General features: G+C 35.5%; 1 protein-coding gene across 2 annotated transcripts; it reads left to right on the top strand.

The window, feature by feature from the left end:
• Nucleotides 1-1,110: 1,110 nt before the first annotated feature.
• On the top strand, nt 1,111-17,767 carry tecrb (trans-2,3-enoyl-CoA reductase b). Of its 2 annotated transcripts, XM_073842376.1 has the most exons (12): nt 1,111-1,225; nt 5,011-5,061; nt 8,056-8,107; nt 9,378-9,422; nt 9,706-9,809; nt 11,550-11,665; nt 11,824-11,929; nt 12,649-12,721; nt 14,654-14,697; nt 14,793-14,850; nt 14,961-15,049; nt 16,232-17,767. In XM_073842376.1, the coding sequence occupies exons 1-12, from the start codon at nt 1,211-1,213 to the stop codon at nt 16,403-16,405; spliced, it is 927 nt and encodes a 308-aa protein (XP_073698477.1). In that variant the 5' UTR covers nt 1,111-1,210; the 3' UTR covers nt 16,406-17,767. The 2 variants fall into 2 exon arrangements, with proteins under 2 accessions (XP_073698477.1, XP_073698475.1); XM_073842374.1 differs by lacking the exon at nt 1,111-1,225 and having other exon boundaries at nt 4,781-5,061.
• The last annotated feature ends 85 nt before the right edge of the window (nt 17,768-17,852 follow it).

The following is a 17,852-nucleotide window of genomic DNA, read 5'->3' on the forward strand; positions in this document are numbered from 1 at the left end:
TTTTACATCTGCAAGACGTATTTGTTATTGAGTTTGCTCACTGCAATACGTCAATAGGATGTTTCCTATCAAATGTCAAATATACGTTTATTCGATGTCTTTAAGAAGTTTATGATTTAGAATGTATGTAAAACTGGCAGATGTTTGTGCACAGCAAATGCTTTCCAGATTAAACATAAATCTTGCAGACATACCTGTGCTATCTGGGAAGTCACTGGCCGAATAGCACACGTTTGCAAGATGTCTATGTGACATCTGATAGGAAACATTCTGTAGATGTATTGCAGATGAGCAAACACTCTAAAAAATATGTCTTGCAGATGTAAGTTTATTTATATAGCACATTTAAAAACATCCAGTGTTGACCAAAGTGCTTTACAAAAGCAAAAATAAAAAGGCAAAAAAAAAAATAAAAAAATAATCAAAGCCATTTAAGTAATAAATGGACCATATAAATATTCTAAAAATGAAAAAAAAAAAAAAAAAGCTACTAAAGTTGAGAAAAAAAATCTAGAAAAATTAAAGTTAGGAAATGTTGAACGCCTTAGCTTAGAGAAAAGGTACGTTTTCAAAGCAGACTTAAAGACTGACAGGGTTTGGGCAGATCTGATATAAATCCATAACCGAGATGTCAAACAGATGTCTCCGTGATGTATATGTGCTATCAGGGTGAGTTATAAAAACTACATTAATTGATCTATTTAGTCTTGTCCCTCAATAAGACACTTTAAATTCCTATCTGTAGAGATTTATATTTTTACATTTCTTATATATAAGACAAATCTTTATATAAATAAAAAAAAAAATTCAATTTGCTTGGAATTTACACACTCATACAACCGTAATTGTTTTATAACAAAGAATCGTTGTCCTCAAATCACAGCTGTCATCATTTCTACCACACGGAAGCATTTTGTCAGAACAATCGAGTGTTTCAGCCGCATGTTTTCGCCTCACATCAACACTAGGCGGCGCTCATAATGTTTGCTCAACGTTTCTTCTGTCAAGTAGTCGGACTCCGATTGGTTTCTAGTCGAAAAGGCGTATCTGATGCGTTTCAGCCAATGACAGGATCGAGCGCAGGTCTCTGCATTTGTTGGCAAACGCTCACCACTCTTTGTTCATTGGATGTGCGGCATCTTCCGTTCTTCTTGATTGGACTTCGTGCTTGTCTCTCACCTGGCTGGGATAAGCCATTCAAACTGCAAAAATGAAGCACTACGAGGTAAGATTTTATAACTGATTTTCAGACTTAATCAGATTGTATAAGCGTTTACAGACGCGTTTACCTGCTTTTGAAATGGAGAAATGATCGTGCTGCATGGAAATGAATGAACTTCACGCGTTACAATGACAGCACTGATGTTGCAGATTAGAGAACACGCTAACGCTAGTGTGACAGTCACCTCGGCCTAACCGGACAATATTTCTTGCTATGTAGAATAATAAATCAGAGAAGAACCAAAAGCATTCTGTTATTATGCATAGTGAACCTCAAGCTGTGGTTTGCAGCCAGGGACCTAGAGAGTCATGGCGCATCTCAGCAGCCTCTCAAACAACCCCTGTCCCACATTACAACACTGTATGTGCAATAGGAGTATTGATTGCAACATAAGAGGTGGTTGCTACAATTAAATTCAGTTTCAAGATAAGTGTAAAACATCAATGGCCTTTCACAAACGAGATGTATTTTGAGTGCCAACCTCGTGTGCACTTGACCGATTAGTGATTTAACGCATTCAGTGTTTCAGTAAACACAATGAAGTTGTTTTCTAATACCAAAAAACAAAGGTATGACGGTGAGTAGTGACTAAATCAACGTTCAAAGGAGACTTTGGTTGTAGAGAATCATGTAACAGCTCTGCTCTCCATAAACCCGGAAGTAGGTAGATTATGTGTTAATAGTGCATATCAAATCTAACTAAGACATGTCTTTTACCCTTGTGCGTCAAAAAAAAAAAAAAAAAAGTTACACATAGGTGAAAAATGTCCAAAAACTGTCATAAAAAAGATTTATTAATTTTTTTTTTTTTAACCATCATTTGTTCTATCCATAGATACCAAACTCATTAATTTTCAGAATTGTAACCCTTTAAATGCTGGTTTGTTTGCATAATGCTAAAGGTGTTTTTTTTTTTTTTTATGAAAAAAAAAAAAGAAAATAAAAATAGTCGTAAATTCCATATACTAAATGCTTAGCAGAATTTGTTTTCTTTGCTTATTAGATTCTTGGGTGTGTCAGTAAAGAACAACAACATTAATTTCGAGACATTTGTATTTTATGTAGTGTTAGATTTCTTTCTTTCTTTTTTTTTAATGTATATGCCAAATTTGAAAAATGGCACAATCTAGTAAAAATGTAAAACTTGAAGCCTTGCTGATAAAATGAATGCCTATTAGCAAATATTGCATCATTTTATAGTCAAATAGCCCTGGGTTAAAAAATTGCTTGGGTTTCAATGTAGACATTTTTGACCTTAAAGTCTTGAGTGTGAGTATTTTTTGTACGGAGGGTATATTGATTTTTTTATTTTTTTTTTTAAGGAAATAGGGGTGAAATATTAAAATTTCAATAAAAATAAACACCTGAGCCAAAATGTATGCAGTTGGCATTAACACGGGCACACTTATAACAAAAAACAAAACTGAAATGGAAAAAAAATGTCCATAAGGTCGCACAAGGGTTAATGACATTTTATACGCTGATGTAACTGATGTACACTGAACATTTGGAACAGGTTCGGTCAAAGTCTTCGTTGATAAAATTGACATAAGCAATGTTTATGATGACCACAAGAGGGCGCCACGACGTTTTAAATATCTCTGAGACAGAATTCAGATAATTAAGCGTGAATAAGTAACTAATACATTAAAAAAAGACACAAAACTGATATAATTAGGCACAATCGCAAAAATGTATACATTTATGTTAGTTATGTCCATGTAATAAGCGCGGGAAAGCGACTCACGTCCGTTGATTCAGTGTTCAAACACACTGAGGAGTTGAACGGCGTTCCTGACGTCTTTTAATTGTCTGTAATGAGGTATTTCGCTTCAAAGTAAACTTTAAAAGAATGCTGGTTGTGTTCCACGCAGTTCTTTCTTTTGGAGTTGGAGTTTCTCTCATTGCAGTGGGTATTTCCTCTAATGTCATCTGCTCATGCCTTTCTAAGTTATTAATAATCTGTGTCTCCCTCCCCCCTAAAACGCGCGTCCCCGAACTGAGCGCGCTACCGACAAACCAACGGAAATCTGTCAAACCAAAGTGAAATTATGCATCATCGTTATTGTTTATAATTGTATATTGGAATTATTGCAAATAATGAGAATCGGAGATTTAGTTGAAATGTATTGTTATTATTTTTTCAAACTGTATCTATTTTCTTTTTCTTTTGTTGGGGTTTGAAATATCCTCCTGACTATACCAGAAAAAATTGTTTTGAAATTTTAGTATAAGAACAAAATTGAAAACTACAATTTTTGAAAAATTATATTTTATTCATATGTTATGCTACATCCTCTGTAGAGGACGCCAAGACTTTAACAATAGTTAAAATAAATAAATAAATAAAAAGACATGAATAGACATAAAAAGGCAAAAACAGTCCAATTTGTTTGTTTTAATCACAAATCGATTTTTATTTTTTTATACCAAACTTTATATAAAGATGATTCTCAACCATTTATTTAAAAGATATAATAGAATGATTTGATAAACCATTTTTCTTTATGCAAAATGTGTGTAAAATGGCCATGAACAGGTTTTCCCATTATAAACAATGCATCTATAAAACGTATATAATGTGTTTGTAGATAAAATGAACAAATAAGTGTAATAATGAGAGTAATAACTGTCAAGATTTTCATAACATCTAATAGTTCATAGCAATATTGAAATACAATTTCTTTCCCTATTCACTTGTTGTGTTTTCCAAAATGTGTAATAAACATGCACCAAGTCTTGGTGTCCTCTACAGTGGACATGCCTGAAATAAATGTCCCGTTTTTATAACAGAAATTTACATTTTAATTTGAAACCCCATAACATTTTCACAAGATGTTGTTTTATGAGAAACAATGTGAAAGTTATTCCGATTTAAATGATCATTACAAAATATTATTTTCCGTAATGTGTTAAATGTGACCACTAAATTAATGTCAGCCATTTTTAAAGACCAATGAGAGAGAGTGGTCATAGTGAAACTTCCAAACATTTGGTATCTCTGAAAAGCCCTGAATGTGCTCTGTATAGGACATCCAGACTTAAACTGTGACATGTAAGGTCTCAGAGAAATCTCCATAGTTGGTAGTCCGGAGGATATGACCTAGACATGTTGTTGTGAGAATAGTGTATGACTAAACTGGACAAGGGTGCAAACTTCAAGCAGTCTGCAATGTGACCCTGTATGTGATAATGTTGAGTTTGTGTAAATATTGGTTCCGGTCTATGATGAGGAGATGCCCTGGCTTTCGTATGTGTGCGTCCACAAGGCAAGTTATAATTAGCACATACTGGGATGACTGGTGGGGAGTCACGTTTCCTTTGGAGGTTTCAAAGAAAAAGAGTAAAGAAGAAATTTTAAGTTCATGTGAGTGAGAGAAAGAGATCCAACTTTTGTTGATTTGTTTCTACATGAGTTTTTAGGGGGGTCGGGGAACAAATGTATGATGAACAAGAGAGTAACAACAGAGAAATGGGAGGGTCTTGTTAAAAAGAGAGAGAGAGAGAGAAATAGGGGTGGGGGAACAGACACAGATTTATTTCCACAGCTGACAGTAAAGCTCCCGTCCCACACTCGTTTTGGAGGTGAAAGAGGGACTAAGACAGGAAAGGAGTTTAAAACTCAGAGAAAGTGGATAAATAAAACAGACAATATGGACACCTTGGCTTTAGAGGCCACCCAGCCCAAAAAGGCTCAGAACGGAGCCGTGGCCCCAGCGCCCGGACCCCCCGCCCCTGCCAAACGCAAACCTGCTAAAAAGACTAAGAAAGCTGTGGTCTTTTTCGAGGTGGAGATTCTGGACGCCAAGACGAAGGACAAGCTCTGCTTCCTGGACAAGGTAAGAAAATGCTTTTACATTCACACACTGTAAAATTTTTCACCAGATTCAGCTTAAAAACCTAAGTTTCGCAGCTGCCTTAAGATTTTAAGTTAAATCAACTTAAGTCTTTTAAACTCACAAATTGTATCACTCATTTTTATTGTAATAAGTTAAAATGACTGGTAGTTTCAAGCTGATTCAACTTAAAAACTTAAGGCAGCTGCTGAACTTAGGTTTTTAAGCTGAATCTGGTGAAAACTTTTTACAGTGCATATTTGTGATATTTGACATGCCCCGTGCATTATTCAACTCCTAAAACGTTTTCTTCTGTATAAAGCACATGCTTTATTTGAAAAAATGAGTGGTGCTGCAGAAGTGTTTTTTAGTATCATTAATATGCTATTGTAATGTTTATTTATTTAAATGAGTTATGTTTTTTGCATTTTATTTTGAAAGTTTAAGTAATTCAGATGTGTTTTTGTATATCTTTAATGATTTATTTAGTACTTAAACTAAATGACAATTAGAAATGTGGTTTCAGCATCGGGGTGAAATAAAATATCTATTTTTTAAATGCAACTTCAGTCAATGTTTATTTTGAGAACTCATTATTATTATTATTATTTAGTTTTGAGCAATTTCTAAACTGCTGAAATATAAAATGTGTAAATAACTAATAATAACATAAGTGCACTGTAAAACGTTTTCACCAGATTCAACTTAAAAACCTAAGTTCAGCAGCTGCCTTAAACATTAAGTTAAATCAGCTCAAAACTACAAGTCATTTTAACTTATTACAAAAAATGAGTTGATTTAACTTGTGAGTTGAAATGACGTAAGTTGCTTTAACTTAAAATTTTAAGGCAGCTGCTAAACTTAAGTTTTTAAGTTGAAGCTGGTGACAACTTTTTACAGTGAATAGTAATGGTGACCATTTCAAATTTCAACCTAAAATCATTATTTGTAAATGCCACCTTGTAACCATTAGCTTAAGCCAATTCGCTCTTTAATTGCTCTTGATTATTTTCAGATGAATGCACGTGGTTTTTCCACTGTACAATCCTCATCCCTAGAAGTGTGCTATCTATAGAAACTGTCCTGGCCATGTGCTCTGGGCTCAGAGTAGTGGTGTACTCTTGCAGGGAGCTGAGCGTCTGGTGGCTCCAGGTCTTTCTGTAGTCGTCCCTGTAAGGAGGTGCCTGTAATGAGGCCTCTAGAATGTCAGGATCTACCCTGCGGGATTATCGAGGATTGCACGCGTATGTCCTTGGATTAACTGCCGCTTCCCCTGTGAAGTCACTGCCTACTAATGTTGTGAGCCTGCAATGATGACGTTATACATGGAATGAAAGATTCAAATAGAGTAGTTCCAAAAACTGAACAGTTGAAACTTTTTTGGCGGGAAAGTGGCGGCTCAGACAGATGCATTAAAGGAATAGTTCACTTTCAGAACTAAAATTTACAGATAATGTACTCAGCCACTTGTCATCCAAGATGTTCATGTCTTTTTTTTCTTCAGTGGTAAGGAAATTATGTTTTTTGACGATAATATTCCAGGATTTCTCTCCGTATAATGGACTTCTATGGTGCCCCCGAGTTCAACTTCCAAAATGCAGTTTAAGTGCAGCTTCAAAGGGCTCTAAATGATCCCAGCCGAGGAAGAAGTGTCTTATCTAGCAAAAGGATTGGTTATTTTCTAAAAACCTTTACAATTTATATAATTTATCTCTACACAGAGTACACACAGAGCTAGACTAGATGAGCATTCGAGGTTAAAATGTATATTAATTGTAATTGTTTTTTTTTAGAAAATAACCAATCGTTTTGCTAGAGAAGACCCTTCTTTCCTCGGCTGTGATTGTTTAGAGCCCTTTGAAGCTGCATTTTGGAAGTTAAAACTCGGGGGCACCATAGAAGTCCATTATATGGGGAGAAATCCTGAAATGTTTTCCTCAAAAAAAACAACAACATAATTTCCCTACGACTGAAGAAAGAAATACATGAACATCTTGGATGACAAGGAGGTGAGTACATTATCTGTAAGTTTTTGTTATGAAAGTGAACTACTCTTGTAATATAAATGATTTTCATTTGTACTTAAAGGGGTCATGACATGGATTTAAAAAAAAATATTTTAAAATATTCCTTGAGGTTTACGTATGTAAAAGGGGGGGTCCAATGCTGTTTTGTGCATGTTAAGTTATTTACACTCATAAGTTGGATTCTCATTCTTAACATGGCACGATTTGGAAGGATAACTGTGCCGAATACACTTACGGGTTTCTTACAAGTTTCGGAAAGTTTATATCTCCTTACTGTATGTTTCACACTATGGGTTTGAATTTGGTTGTTTATGCTTTCAGTTGCTTTCACATTTAGTAGTTCTTTTGCTTTGTGAAAGAAACACATTTTTTTAAAGGCTGCAGACATCTAAAATCTCACAGCGGTTTGTCAAACTCAAAGCGGGACCTTTAGGTCATTTGGGAGATCTGGTCAGTTGGCCGTGTTTGTGTTGTTGGGTTTGTTTGTTTGGTGTTTTGTGTCTGTCAGAACAGCTGTTGTGCTGAAGTCACATTGCTTGGGGATTGTGGCTAAATTTACCCCTCATTTCACACACACACACACACATGTTGGGTTTACATGTTTTATGGGGACATTCCATAGGCGTAATGGTTTTTATACTGTACAAACCATACTTTCTATCACCCTACACCTAAACCTAGCCCTCACAGGAGATTGTGCACACTTTTACTTCCTCAAAAAAACTCATTGTGCATGATTTATAAGCCTGTTTCCTCATGGGGACCTGAGAAATGTCCCCACAAGGTCAAAATCTACTGGTATTCCTATCCTTGTGGGGACATTTGGTCCCCACAACGTGATGAATACCAGGTGCACACATACAAACACACACACACACACACACACACACACACACACACACACACACACACACACACAAACAAACAAACACACACACGCGCTCTAAACTGGTGTTTGTTTGATTGGCAGGTTGAGCCCAATGCCACTATTGGGGAAATCAAGTCTATGTTCCACAAGAGTCGTGAGTATAAATCAATCTCTGATCTTCGCTTGGCTAATTAAGCTGTGTTATTTGATATGTTCAAGCTTTTTCAAGATCCTAATTTATCAAAATGTTGTTGCATTCATTTAGCAATTGAGAGTAGGGCTGTGCAATTAATCGAAATTCGGTTTCGATTTCTGCTTCAAATGATCATGATGCAGTAATCGAGATGAAACGATTATTGCACCCCATTCCGCCTCCTTACCAGTGGTGTGCTTTCGCTCCTTCATAAAAGCCTAATTTCAATGCAAATCAGCAAAATCATGTAACGTGACTTTCATAAAACGGGACGAGCTTGATTTATCAATGTTTCTTTGTTGTGTTTTTAATAGCGTGTAAGAACTTGCGCTTTTCTGTGTGCGCGCTCAGAGTCGGAGCAGAACACGGACATGTAAAGTATAAAGACTTGGCTCTTAAAGCGGCAACGAATAATATTCCTTTTGCCATCTCTCTGCTTAATATTAAAAAAATCACACACTGCTCTTGAGTGAATGACTTTTGTAGTTTTAATAAGTAACACCATGTTTAACTATTTCAGTGAAGATGCTGTTTGATTTTACATTCAAATAATTGCAGTTAATTTCTGTAGTATTGTTAGACTATTTTAGACTTGCATAAAAGTATTCAGTATTTTTATTTAAGTGCTGCTGTATTGCTATCTTTAAATTAATCACTAATATAAAGTATTGGACTCAGTCATAATAGTGTTAAATAATTGTGATTGCAAAATTGACCAAAATAATTGTGATAATGATTTTTGCCAAAATCGAGCAGCCCTAATTGAAAGTTACTGGCTAAATGTGTTAAATTGTCATGAAAATAATGTCACAACGAAAAATGTGTAATGGTACAGAAATAGGTTTCTAAGTCGACACAGCTGTTTTTAACATTGATAATAATCATAAATGTTTCTTGAGCAGTAAATCAGCATATTGGAATGATTTCTGAAGGATCATGTGACACTGAAGACTGCAGTAAATGATGCTAAAATTTCAGCTTTGATCACAGGAATAAATTACACTTTACAATATATTCAGACTGAAAACAACTATTTTAAATAATAATAATATATCACAATTTTACTGTTTTTACTGTATTTTTAACAAAATAAATGCAGCTTTGGTGAGCAGATGTCTTTCAACAAATATTAAAAATATCTTACCAACCCGAAACTCAAATTGAAGTGTGTTTAAAATGTGTACATATTTATATATAGTATTGTAATTGTTTTCTTGTATATTTGTTTCAGACCCTCAGTGGTACCCGGCCCGACAATCCATTCGTTTGGATCCCAGTATGTATTAAACTTTTGTTTAGTGTGAGTCTATTATCTTTTGACCACATAATAAGACGTTTGTGCTGTGAAAGTTCCAGCTGCTTCTTTAAGATTACACAAGTTGTTTGTGCTGTAGGTCTCTGTTTTCATAGATTAGCTGCAGAATCAACACATTATGGTTCTGGTGGTCAAGTTATTATAAATCTAGTGAAAGGGCCTAAATATGATGGAGATCGTTGTACAGTAGATAATGCTTTCTATTAGTGGGAGTTTGCTAATGCATTATGGGTTCGTTGTGCAGAGGGAAAATCTTTGAAGGACGAGGATGTGCTGCAGCACCTGCCTGTGGGAACAACAGCGACCTTCTACTTCAGAGACCTGGGTGCTCAGATCAGCTGGGTCACGGTGAGAGACCACACACACACACGCACACCATTAAAGCTAATACATTTTTACACTTTCTCTGACAAATAACAAGCTACAGACCAGAAGTTTCCAATTGTTTGCAATGGATTAGTAAGAATGCTACATATGTGGAGGTCATACTCTGTATGCATAACCTTTTTGGTTATGGTTTGAGCTTAGTTTGCATTGAAATATTTCAACTTTTGTAGCTAGACAATATGCAACTCCATATGAAACTCCAGCAGTGTTGGTTTTCCCACCCAATTGGGCTACTTTTACATTGTTGCCAGTAGTGATGCACTGAAATGAAAATACTTTGCTGAAGCTGAACAAAATTAAACCCTGGGCCGAAGGCTTATTACCAAACATGGTTTTTCATGTTTTTTCCCCCCATGTATTTTGCCAATTTTCTTCACCATTGCCTACATTAAATAGCCAAAATGTGCTTTTTACCATTTTTTTTCTCTTGCTTTTCAAAAATAAACAACAATTACAAAAAAACTATTTAAAAATATTTACTTAACACTGAATATTTTTTAACATTCTAGTAGACACAGCCTACCAACAAACCACAATTTAACTTTTGCACCGAATGTTCGGCAACCGAAAGAATTTGGATGAAAAGAGCAAAAAAAAAAAAAAAAACTCTTTCGGTTTTCGGCTGAATAATTTCGGTTGCCGAACATTTGGTGCATCCAGTTGCCAGAGGTTGTTTTTTCGTTTGTGGTTAAAGTGCAAATGCAATTTCGATGAAGTGCAATTCCTGACAGAGAGGAAAACAACACAAAAACACAACTGGGCTAGTTTTGATTAGCAGTTGGGTTGGTTTTGTTACTTAGACCTGGCAACCCTGGTTCACAGTATTTTTTTCACTTTAACGTTATTATGCAAACTATTTTACTATTTAGCATTTGTAGATGGTCTAAAGCAAAATAGTTGTAAAAATTCTGAAAATCTTTTAGAGTCATAATTTGTTTAAAAAATATGTAAAATATTACACATTAATGAATAAATCAGTATATATAAAATTATTTAATTTGCAAGTGTCGTGTTTGTAATTTTTATTTGTTTATTTTTGTAATTTAGCTAATTTAGTTTACATGTTCTTCTTATCGGCAAGACATATCGGCATAATTTTTCATATCGGCCAATGCCGATATTTACATTTAAAGCCATTATCGGCCGATGCCAATATCAGTCCGATAATATTGTGCATCCCCAGAGCTTCAGTTCACACTATAAAACAAATCCTTTAAATGTAACACTATTTAGAACTGAAACAAATAATTTGAATACAAATTAAACATAAATGTATTCATTGTAAGAGTATTTTATCATAAATGCAAACCTAAGCTAGCAGCATGTTAATTGTTAATTGCATTTAGTTGCTTTGCATTACCAGTTGCAGCACGTTTCACATGAAAAAAAAAAATATTTATTTTATGGAAAATACTGTTTGGATGTTTCCTAACTGCTTTGATGAACTTTATTGAGAGCTTGTGTCTAATGCCGTAGTTTGGCTTAATTATGTTGTTATATGTGCTTAATGTCAGTGTTTATCTGTTAATCTGTCTCTCTTAACCAGTGCGTTTACAGTCTGACTGTCACATTATCTCTGTGAGAGCATGAGATATTTATAACCTGGAAACATGAACGCACTTCCTACAGGAGAGAAACTGAGTGGAAGAAAGTTCATGAGCATTTTATAATGCTTCTGTTCTGTTGCTATCTCTCTTTAAGGTGTTCCTGACAGAGTACGCCGGCCCTCTGCTCATCTATCTGATGTTTTACTTCCGAGTGCCGTTTATTTATGCGCCTAAATACGACTTTACCACCAGCAAACACTGGGTTGTACAGTAAGTACAGAAACGGTATAAAATGCTTTTCGTTTATAGCCATGTTATAAAAATAAAGAAACATCTTTGATCTCTTATCTGCTAATCATAAGTCTAGTGTCTATTCTGTGACATTTTGCACAGTGCTGAAGAGGGTTGATGTGTTTTTATTGCTCTAGTTTGGCATGTATGTGTCACTCCTTCCACTACGTGAAGAGACTCCTGGAAACGCTGTTTGTCCATCGCTTCTCGCACGGGACTATGCCTCTCCGCAACATCTTCAAGGTGAGAGAAACAGCTCCTTGTGATTGATGTAAACACAAAAGCTGGATTGTTGACAACAATATCATTTTTCTTCAGATTTGGTGTGCATTGTACAAATATAAAGAGGGGGTTCTTAATAACCAAAGAATTGCACTTGTGCTTTTCTTCTCAAAATTTGCTTTGATTTTGTTCCAAATAATAACAGGCTGCCCTGAACTGGACCTGCGAGAAATCACAGCATGAGCATGTGGAGTCATGACTTTTAGTACAGAAATATATATATTTTTTTTTAATACAACAGAAATCTAGAAATTTCACATTCTGCCACCCCAAATGTAAATTACCTGAACAAAAATGTACAGGTAATTTTCTCACCCCCTTGCCATCCAAGATATTGTTTATACATGTCTGTCTTCAGTTGTAAAAAAAAAAAAAAAAAATGTTTGGAGGAAAACATTTCAGGATTTCTCTCCGTATAGTGGACTTCTATGGTTTGAACTTCCAAAATGCAGCTTCAAAGGGCTTTAAATGACCCCAGCTTGAAATGCTTTTGTCTAAATCTGCGTCTACTCTGTGTATTCCGGTTCATGACAGTTTAGGTCATTGCACACTGGGTCTGAAATTTTCGTATGCGATTTTTTTCATTTTTATTTACTTTTTTCCCCCATTCGTCATTCTTTCCTATCAAAATGCGTCTGATCTGATTTTTTTGTGTGTGTGCGCGCGCGTGTGTTTTGCAGAACTGCACATACTACTGGGGATTTGCAGCTTGGATGGCTTATTACATCAACCACCCGCTGTACACGCCACCAAGTGAGTCGACACACTTTATTATACTAAATAATTGCAGAAATAAACAGTGTTGGGGAGTATCTGAAAATTTCACACATATGCAGATGTGATTGTTTGTTTTTTCCAAAATTGCATTGTACATATTTTAGAGCAGTCAGTGCCTTGCAAAATTATTCATACCCCTTCATATTTTTTTTACATTTTGTTATGTTGCTGCCTTATGTTAAACTGCTTTAAATTACTTTTTTTCCCACATCAATCTACACTCCCTACTCCATAATGGAAAAGCAAAAAAAAAAGGTTTTTAACATTTGTGGAAATTTATTAAAAATAAAAAACTGAAAAGATCCTGTTGCATAAGTATTCATACCCTTGTCTGGGTATTGCTTCTAGATGTTACTACACTTGGAGTGGAGTTAAACTGTGGCACATTAATTTGAGTGAGTCTGATTTAGAAAGGCACACACCTCTCAGAAAAGGTCTAACAGCTGAAAATGCAAATCAGAGCAAAAACCAAGTCCTGAGGTCAAGATAACTGCCTGTAGAGCTCAGAGACAGACTTGCGTTAAGGCAATGATCTAGGGAAGAGTTCAGAAACAAATCTGCTGCATTGAAGGTTCACAGAAGCATTCTCCATAATGGAAGACGACTGGAACAACTAGGACTCTAGAAAATGTCTGCCAGCCCCCATCCAAGCTGACAGAGCTTGAGAGGTGAAAAGGTGAGGCAAAGAATGGCAGATAATTGCCAAATGCAGATGTGCAAAGCTTGTCGCATCAGACCCAAAAAGACTTGAGGCTGTAAAGGTGCTTCAACTATGTACTGAGTTAAGGGTATGAATACTTATGCAATTATGCAAAGTACTTATTTCAGTGTTTTATTTTTAATCAATTTGTAAAATTTGCAAATCTGGTTTTTGCTTTGTCATTATTATTGTGTATATGGAGTGTAAATTGATGTGGGAAAAAAAACTAATGGAGAGCAGTTTAACAAAATGCTGCAACAAAACAATGTGGGGAAAAGATAAAGGGGTATGAATACTTTTGCAAGGCACTGTACATTTGCATGTAAAATCCATCTTATGTACAATTTTGCACAACATGTGTTGGCGAATCGGCCACCTCGAAAAATATGTACAAATGTTTGTGAGATCGGGTTGGAGATGCCAATGTTTCAGGAGTTTATGACACTATTTGGGTTTGTGTTTTTTTTATTTTATTTTTTTTATTTTAATTTTTTTGGCTTTAAATTATTACCCCTCCCCCCAAAGGCATTGTTACATGCCCCAGCTATGCAAAGATTTGATTTCAAAATCAGTATTGTGTCTATTAAACTGTTATATTTAATGATTTTAAATCTGTATCTGAAATTTAAACCATCTCAAAGTACAAATAGGTGATTTGTGGTGGCTGGGCTTTAAAATATAATTATTATCTTAATTCAAGAGTCTGACAGTAGTCAGTGTTAAGTACTTCTATAAGGCTAACCCTGCCTGCTTTGAAAGTTTGATTAACCGTTTAAAACAATTAAGAAAAAAAATCTAAAATCTTTAAATTTAAGTTTAGACAAATGAAGCAATCAAACGTAATCAGTTACATTTACTTTAATAACTTAATTGAAATAGTTACACTACTTAATGCATTTTAAATAGGTTACAGATAACAAGTTACCCTATTACATTTCCAAAGTAGCATGTCCAACACTAGGAAATAAATATTTTTAAATGTATTCAAATAGAAAACTGTTCACATTTTTTTTCTTCATATTTTTGATCAAATCTAAAAAAAAAAAAAAAAGCTACTTTCAGAAATATTAATCTTACCAAACCCCACATTTTAAACAGCAGTTCATGTGTATGTTTTGTTTTAATTTAGTTTTTCCTGATTTAAAAAAAAATCAGCAATGAATTGATTAATTGTGCTGACTTGCCTCACACTCATGTGTATGTTGCAGCCTATGGAGAACAGCAGATCAGACTTGCCCTCATCGTGTTCCTGGTAAGATCTGTTTTTATACAAGATGCTAAATGATAGAACTGATCTCAGGTCAGAGCTCTAGACTAACTGGACTAATGGTTTATTTATGGCCACAGTTCTGTCAGATCGGAAACTTCTCCATCCACATTGCCCTGAGAAATCTACGACCACCAGGTAAGATCTCACACTGATTTATTAGAATATATTATGTGTACTTTAAAATCTGTTTCTTGACTTATCAATTGATTAGACTGCCACTAGTAATGCTATTTTTCTATCTGCAGGATCTAAGACCAGGAAGATCCCATATCCAACTAAAAACCCCTTTACTTGGATCTTCCTGCTGGTTTCCTGCCCCAACTACACCTATGAGGTTAGATTCAACCTGGATGCTGTTTGATTGACAACTCATTTTCTCTAAATGTTCTGATTTAGTTTCAGCTTTCATTTGTAGTTTGATGAAGATCCTGAATCATTCTGCTAGGCTGCTCTGGCACAGATTTAATCTTGAGACAAGATTGAATTTAGAGAGTAATTGTAACTTCAAAAGTCAGCGTTATTTTTTTATTTATTTTTTTTATAGTTGTTTTATCAGGTTAGTGATGCTCTGAATCAGTCACAGGTGCAAAGTTATATATCAATAAGACAAACCTCTGAAGGGTGAAGCTCATGAAAAACATCAGGGATTAATATTACACACCAAAAAAAATCAAAAGAAAAAAATGCAATCTATCATTGTATTTATGTATTTTGCATTTAGAAATAATCATATGAATTATTTTATGTGTGCAATTAATCATGATGACAACCCACTCTCGTAAAATTGTCATTAATGTTGGTAATTTACAGTAACCTTCCTTAGTTGACCTTAGCTAATGCATTAACTAACAATGAGCAATACATTTGTTACAGTATTTATAAATCTTTGTTTATGTTACTTAAAGGTTGTATCAGCGATTTCTAGCCTAAAACATAAAGTGTCAATTTCAGCTGACCTTTCTTCACGATCCGCTCGCTGCCTGCCCCATAAATTGTCTGTGAAAAAAACGCGTCTCTCTGGTCAGCCTAGGGTCCGAGATATGCCAAAAAAACAATCGGCGCTACCAACCTTTCCACAGATAAACAAACAGTGTTCCAACCAATCAGCGTCAGGGGTTTGGTGTTGTGGACTTTCCTACTGGTGCAGGGATGTGAGGGAGGCGGAGCGAAAGTCCACAACATCTATATATATATAATTTTTTGCACCCTCAGATTGCAGATTTTCAAATTGTTGCATCTCGACCAAATATTGTCCTATCCTAGCAAACCATACATCAATGGAAAGCTTGTTTATTTATCTGTCAGTATAAAAGATGTGTATACCCTTATGACTGGTTTTGTGGTCAGTGGTCACATATATCTATGATCTACTTGGGCTAATTTTGGGAAACACAGCTCTGGATGTGTCAGCCATATAATCATTTGTTTGATGATTTGTGGCTGCAATAGCTTTTTTTTTTTTTTTTTTAAATCACAAAAACTGAATTTCCACTTGTCTTTGTGTGTGTAAACGCAGCTGGGCTCGTGGCTGGGCTTCACTCTGATGACCCAGTGTCTGCCCGTGGCCTTCTTCACCCTGGTGGGCTTCATTCAGATGACCGTATGGGCGAAAGGAAAGCACCGCAGCTACCTGAAGGAGTTCCGCGACTATCCCACGCTCCGCTCCCCCATCCTGCCCTTCATCCTGTAGGACAGAGTTGTGCAGTATTCCCCTCGTCTTTTTAACCTTTTCTCCTTCTCTCGTCCTCACCTCATCCTCTCTTTTATACTGTGTCCATCTCCTGCCTCCATCCGTTTCACGTGCATCGTTCCTGCATTTGCTCCTCTCCTGGACTCATTCTGATTAATAAAGTCAGCTCAGATACTCAACCTCCAGAGGCTCCATAATGGCTCCATATCGCCCTCTATGGGTTGGAGGATGTCTGTCATCGGGGGAAATCTCATGAAAATGATCAAGAGCATGTCCAGATCATAATTCAAAGGAACTTATATTTTGCACAGAAAATAGAGAAAATAGAGCACATTTTCGGACCATTACGATTTTGACATTTATTTTCATGATTAAATGGCCTCGGTTTTTTTAGTAGCTGCTGTGATGTGAAAAAAAAAAAACATGTTTGTTATCCTGAATTGATGATTGTAATAAAATCATTTAGTCTGGACTTTTTTTTTTTTCTTTTTTTTTTGCATTAATGAAAATTTGAAAGGATAATGAAATATCAATGCAAATCTTTTAAAGGCCATGTACTTGTCGCAAAACACTTTTCTCAACACAGGAATGTTTTGTCATTAAATTCTGTAACATCTTAAAGGGATAGTTCACCTAAAAATGAAAATTCTGTCGTCTCGTTGTAAGAGTTTCTTTGTACAAGTTGTCTTTGCACAATAACTCTTTGATTATCATTATACTAAATGTCTTTTTGGTTTAACAGAAGAAACTTGGAGTCATGTACTTGCATCAAAAAGATTTTTCCCAGACATGAATGCTTTATCATTGCATTCTGTAACATTGAAAATCTTAAAGGGACAGTTCACCTAAAAATGAAAACTCTGTCATCATGTTCCCAACCTGTATGAGTTTCTTTGCTATCAACAACTCTTTGATTATCATTATTCTAAATGTCTTTTAAGTTCAACAGACGACAGAAACGTACGTTGAGGCTGAGTTTTTGGGTAAACTATCCCTTTAAGAAGCTTTGAGGGAAACTAGTCCAACATGTACATGCATTTTCAGTATTTCCCCTCTGTATCTTGTCTGTGCTCAGCTGCTGGGAATCATTCTGAGATCGCTGATATGCACTGACGATGTGACTTCAGTAAAGTTGTGTAGTTCTGCTTGTCACTCAATTGTGATGCTGAACTCAGTAACCAAAACCCTAACAAGAGGACCTGAGGTAACCGGTCAAAGACCAGCGACTGTATTCAGCACTGTAGAGTTTACTGCGTGTGATTATTACATGTGAAGCTAAAGGCAACTTGGCGCAGACTGCAGATGTCAGAACTGTTTTCTCGACCTAACACTTTATATAAAATAAAAAAACATTGTCATTGGCTTGTGCTTCGTCCAGATGTTTATGTTCATAATGCTTGCTGTGTAATTCAAGGTGTATAGCATTTTATTATATTCTGCTGGATTA

The sequence above is a fragment of the Garra rufa genome, chromosome 6 (genome assembly GCF_049309525.1).
Source record: "Garra rufa chromosome 6, GarRuf1.0, whole genome shotgun sequence".
Classification (NCBI taxonomy): domain Eukaryota; kingdom Metazoa; phylum Chordata; class Actinopteri; order Cypriniformes; family Cyprinidae; genus Garra; species Garra rufa.